At 51.6% G+C, this 5,584-nt stretch overlaps 1 protein-coding gene across 1 annotated transcript in view; it reads right to left on the bottom strand.

The window, feature by feature from the left end:
• Positions 1–3,667: 3,667 nt before the first annotated feature.
• LOC121863333 overlaps positions 3,668–5,584 on the bottom strand; it is a 6,733-nt gene continuing 4,816 nt past the window's right edge. Inside the window, exons 10-11 of the mRNA XM_042361958.1 lie at positions 4,178–4,210; positions 3,668–3,772 (exon numbers count right to left, since the gene is read on the bottom strand). Coding sequence (XP_042217892.1) covers positions 3,668–3,772; positions 4,178–4,210 — 138 coding nt within the window. The remainder of the gene's footprint in view (positions 3,773–4,177; positions 4,211–5,584) is intronic.

Here is a 5,584-nt window from a genome sequence, read left to right as displayed (position 1 = left end):
TGTAGTGGGCAGGTGGCGTGTAGGTGGTGAGCAGGTGGTGGCTGTGTGGTGGGCAGGTGGTGGGTGTAGGGTGGGCAGGTGGTGAAGTGTGGCTGGCAGGCGCTGTGGTGGCAGGTGGGCTGTGTGGTGGGCAGGTGGCGGTGATGTGGCTGGGCGAGGGGTGGGCAGGTGGTGGGCGGTGGTGGCATAATGGTGTATGGTAGGGCAGGTGGTATCGTGGTGGGTTAGCAGGTGGGTAAGGTGTGGTGGGCAGGTGTGGGAAGATGTGGTGGGCAGGTGGGTGCGTGGGGGCAGGTGGTATGCGGGGGCAGGTGGTATGCGTGGTGGGCGGTGGTGTAGCAGGAGAGAAGGTGCGGTGGGCGGTGAGTAAGGTGTGGTGGGCAGGTGGTGTAAGGTGGTGGGCAGGTGGTGTAAGGTGTGGTGGGCAGGTGGTGTATGTGGTGGGCAGGTGGTGAAGGTGTGGTGGGCAGGTGGTGTATGTGTGGTGGGCAGGTGGGGTAAGGTGTAGGTGGGCATATGCGGGTGTATGCGTGGTGGGCAGGTGGTGTATGCGTGGTGGGCAGGTGGTGTATGGGTGGGCAGGTGGTAAGATGTGGTGGTGCAGCAGTGGCGTAGTGGGGCAGGTGGTGCGCTGTGTGGTGGGCAGGCGGCTGGAAGGGGTGGCAGGTGGTGTAAGGTGTGGCAGGCAGGCTGTGTAGTAGGCAAGGTGGTGTAATGTGTGGTGGGCAGGTGGTGAGGCTGGTGGTGGGCAGGGTGTATGTGTGGTGGACAGGCGGTGTAAGGTGTGTGGGCAGGTGGTGTAAGGTGTGGTGGGCAGGTGGTGTAAGTGTGGTGGGTCGGTGGTATGTGTGGTGGGGCAGGTGGTGTAAGGTGCCAGGGGCAGGTGGGAAATGGCTGGGCAGGTGGTGCATGGTGTTGTGGGCGGGGTGTCAGGTGTCGGGCAGGTGGTGTAAGGTGTGGTGGGTAGGTGGTGTAAGGTGTGGTGGGCAGGTGGTGTATGTGTGGTGGGCAGGTGGATGCGTACAGTGTGTGGTGGGCAGGTGGTGTAAGGTGTGGTGGCAGGTGGCGTAAGGTGGTGGGCAGATGGTGCAAGGTTAGGCAGGTGGTAAGGTGTGGTGGGCAGGGTGGTGTGGTGGCAGGTGGTAAGGTGTGTAGTGGGCAGGTGGTGTAAGGTGTAGTGGCAGGTGCTTGTGGGCAAGGTGTGTGGTGGGCAGGTGGTGTAAAGTGTGTGGGCAGGTGGTGTAAGGTGGTGGGCAGGTGGTGTGATGTGTGGTGGGCAGGTGGTGTAAAGGTGGTGGGCCGGTGGTGTAAGGCAGTGGCAGGTGGTGTGTAAGGTGTGGTGCAAGGTGTGGTGGGCAGGTGGTGAAGGTGGTGGGCAGGTGGGGGGTGGTGGTGGCGGTGGTGTAGCGTGTGGTGGGCAGGTGGCGGGTGGTGGTGGGCAGGTGGGTAAGGTGTAGTGGGCAGGTGGTGTATGTGTGGTGGGCAGGTGGTGGCGTGTGGTGGGCAGGTGGTGTAAGGTGGTGGGCTGGTGTAAGGTGGTGGGCAGGTGGTGGGTGTTGGGCATGTGGTGGGTAGGCGGTGTAAGAGGTGGGCAGGTGGTGTAAGGTGTTGTGGGCAGGTGGTGTAGGGTGTAGTGGGCAGGTGGTGTAAGGTGTGGTGCAGGTGGTGAAAGGGTTGTGGGCAGGTGGTGTAAGGTGTGGTGAACAGGCGGGTGTATGGGTGAGTGGGCAGGTGGTGTGGGTGTGGTGGGCAGGTGGTGTCAGGTGTGGTGGGTCGGTGGTGTAAGGTGTGGTGGGCAGGTGGTGTCAGGTGTGTTGGGGTAGGGTATGTGTTGGGCAGGTGGTGGGTGTTGTCAGGGCAGGGGGTCAGGTGTCAGGGCAGGTGCAGGTGGTGGGCAGGTGGTGTGGTGGGCAGGTGGTGTAAGGTGTGGTGGGCAGGTGGTGCAAGGTGTAGTGGGCAGGTGGTGTGTGTGGTTGGCAGGTGGTGTAGGTGTGGTGGGCAGGTGGTGTATGTGGTGGGCAGATGGTAGGTATCAGGGAAGGTGGTGTGAGGTGTGGTGGGCAGGTGTGTGGTGGGGCAGGTGGTGAAGGTGTGGTGGGCAGGTGGTGTATGTGTGGGGGTTGTGTTAATGTGTTGTGGGCAGGTGGTGTAAGGTGGTGGGCAGGTGGTATGTGGTGGGCAGGTGGTGGGTGTAGTGGGCAGGTGGTTTAATGGTGGGCAGGTGGTGCACGTGTAGGGGCAGGTAGGTGTAGTGGGCAGGTGGTGTAGGTGTGGTGTCAGGTGTGGTGGGCAGGTGGTGTATGTAGTGGGCAGGTGGTGTAAAGTGTGGTTTGAGGTTGTGGTGGGCAGGTGTAAGGTGGTGGGCAGGTGTGTAGTGGGGAAGGTGGTGTAAGGTGTGTGCGTGGTGTAGGTGTGGTGGGCAGGTGGTGTGGGTGTGGTGGGCAGGTGGTGTATGTGGTGGGCAGGTGGTGTTAATGTGTTGTGGGCAGGTGGTGTAAGGTGTGGTGGGCAGGTGGTATGTTGGGCAGGTGGTAAGGTGTGGTGGGCAGGTGGTGTAATGTGTTGTGGGCAGGTGGTGTTAATGTGTTGTGGGCAGGTGGTGTTAATGTTGTGGGCAGGTGTGGGGGCAGGTGGTGTAATGTGTTGGGGGCAGGTGGTGTGGTCAGGGGCAGGTGAATGTGTTGCAGGTGGTGGTGTGTTGGGCAGGTGTTAATGTGTTGTGGGCAGGTGGTGTAATGTGTTGTGGGCAGGTGGTGTAATGTGTTGTGTGCAGGTGGTATCAGGTGTTGTGGGCAGGTGGTGTCAGGTGTTGTGGGCAGGCGGTGTAAGGTGTGGTGGGCAGGCACGGGCGGGGATCGTCATAAGTAAAGGTCAAGGCGGGTATATCCTCAGCCAGCTACGGTACTGTCGCCTTCACTAATTTCCTGTGTGTACACCTCTTGCCTCATCATAATTTCTAATCATTATATTGTAAATTCTTTGCCTAATGGTCACGTTGTTTCTAGTAGTGTTGTTTTGTGACACACGTCTTTATACACCATGTGGTACAGCGGTAACGGGAGTATCTCACACTAATATGTCAAGGGTTCGAGCCTCGGTCTGGATGCATTTCAATATTCTCAATTCAATTTCAATTTCATCTGTTTATTCTAGAATCTATATTATAGAAAACGGGATGCTAGTGCTGTCACTAGGTACCCCTGTACATTGTAACCAGAAGCATCTGACAGGAGCTTCTACAAATTCTCGTAAGACACTTTTACATAGGGCCAGTGACGTCAAGTATATGACGTCACGCCACCACTGGGTTGACAACCACTTCATAACTTATGCTCCTTCATCAAATGTCCTTAACACCATTTTACTAACACCATAACTACCAACATTCTAATAACACCATAACTACCAACACTTCCTGCTCTTAACATCACTACTACCACCACTGCCTGCTACTAACACCATAACTACCAACACTTCCTGCCAATAACACCACTACTACCGCAACTTCCTGCTGCTAACACCACTACTACCAATACTTCCTGCCACTAACACCACTACTACCACCACTTCCTGCTGCTAACACCACTACTACCACCACTACCTGCTACTAACACCACTACTACCAACACTTCCTGCTAACACCACTACTACCACCACTTCCTGCTACTTACACCACTACCACCAGATCGGTGAGAGGGGTCGCCTCTGTATCAGGGAAGGAGTGCGACGTGTGGCGCCCTCCGTCAGTGACCAGCTGGGAGGACTCATACAGCTGGTACAGATGGAGATCAAACTCACCACTTCTGGGCACAAGGCGGGGCAGATGGTGAGGCTCTCCCAGATGGTGTACTGTGACTTGATCTACATGAATTGTATATAAATAATACGTGGTGTTTAAACATACAGTATTTTTGACAAATATACACATGTGTAGGATGAGTTTTGACATGTATACAATATAGGATATTCATACTCGTGTAAGATCAGTTTTAACAAGTATACAGCTGGAATATACATACATGAGTATACATGAATATAGGATTTTTGAACGTAAATTTTACACGTGTGTAGGATGACTTCCAACAAATAGCTATACAGTAGAGTTAAATCCACGCATGTATAAAAACTGCTGATCACTCTCAGCTGTTTTTATTTATTTTTTAATTTTGTCACTTACAGCAACTAGTTTCTTGCGCACCCCATACTCATCCTGTGGGCGGTAGCCCAAAAGGATTACAGAGTAGTTACAAAGGGTCTGTATAACTAACCCCAGTGGTCAGGATATTATGGCATTGAATGTTACAGAGTATTTAAAATAAATTCTTCGTTTAGTTCTGTACATAGAAGGTAACTTATTCGCAACTGCGTGAGTACAGGAGTGTGAGACACTATTTCTAATCCGCACACTTTGTTATTCACATTTACGTGAGAGGTATTCAACCACGATATGTGTTTGGTTCTATACATGGGAACTGATATAGCAACCAATTGCAAAAACTGGATACACTCTTAATATATCAGCTATCCTGCCATTAGGGATAAAGTGCTGTGCCATTTCACACACAGTCGGGACCAAAGAGGCGAAAAAATAAGAGCAACAATAAATTAAAAATAGAAAAGAACAAGATTATATTAATCTACACCACGAAGATGCCGGAAAACCACCTTTTTGAAGTGAGACAGAGTGTATGAGTATGGAAACACAAAAGGAGGCAGAGCATTCCATAGTTTGGCTGTGTGAGGAAAGAAGGATGTACTATAACGGGTTATTCTAGTAATCTAGAGTGACCGACATCCACAGAGAAACGGTGGGCACCGCGGGCAAGACGAGTGTTACGAGCCCACGGCCTTGCCGGCGGTACACAGGATGCCATATCCACCGAACATTGCCCGTTAAAGTACCTGTAAAAGATACAGTGAAGCAACGTTGCAGCGAAGAGAAAGGGAAGAAAGATTATCAACTAAAAGAGGAGAGTTAATAAGACGAAATGCCTTTGATTCCACCCTATCTAACAGTAGAACAGAAGAAGAGCCACCCCAGATATGAGAACAGTACTCCAAGTTAGGACGAATTAATCCTTTATATACTTGAAGCAACTACTCAAGAGTGAAGTAGCAACGGCATCTGTACAGCATTCCCAGCTTTCGGAAGGCAGCTTTAGCAATGTTGAGGATGTGTGGCTTCCATGACATATTAGAGGAAATGGTGAGGCCTAGCATATCTACTGTATTTTAGAATTTGGCATCCTGAAATGTGATTGGTGGGAGATCATCTAATTTGGAAAGTGCCATTGGTAAATACTGAATTTTATTACTATTAAATTAAACCAAGATTCTACCCTCCACCCCTTCCTTTCCATTCGAAGATGCTGCACAGATCCGCATTGATAGATGTAATGATATCAGCTCTAGAAACAGATCTAATTTGATAATTAGGGGGAAGGGGGAAAATGTGAAGAAGAGTGAAGAGTAGAATCATCAGCGTAAGAATGGATAGAAATAGTCGTAGTGTGAAGTAAATCATTGATAAAAAGAAGGAAGAGAGGTGAAAGAACAGAACCCTGTGGGACACCACTATTGGTAG

This window comes from Homarus americanus, unplaced genomic scaffold (genome assembly GCF_018991925.1).
Source record: "Homarus americanus isolate GMGI-L3 unplaced genomic scaffold, GMGI_Hamer_2.0 scaffold46197, whole genome shotgun sequence".
Taxonomy (NCBI): domain Eukaryota; kingdom Metazoa; phylum Arthropoda; class Malacostraca; order Decapoda; family Nephropidae; genus Homarus; species Homarus americanus.
This window is presented reverse-complemented; position numbering and strand designations above follow the sequence as displayed.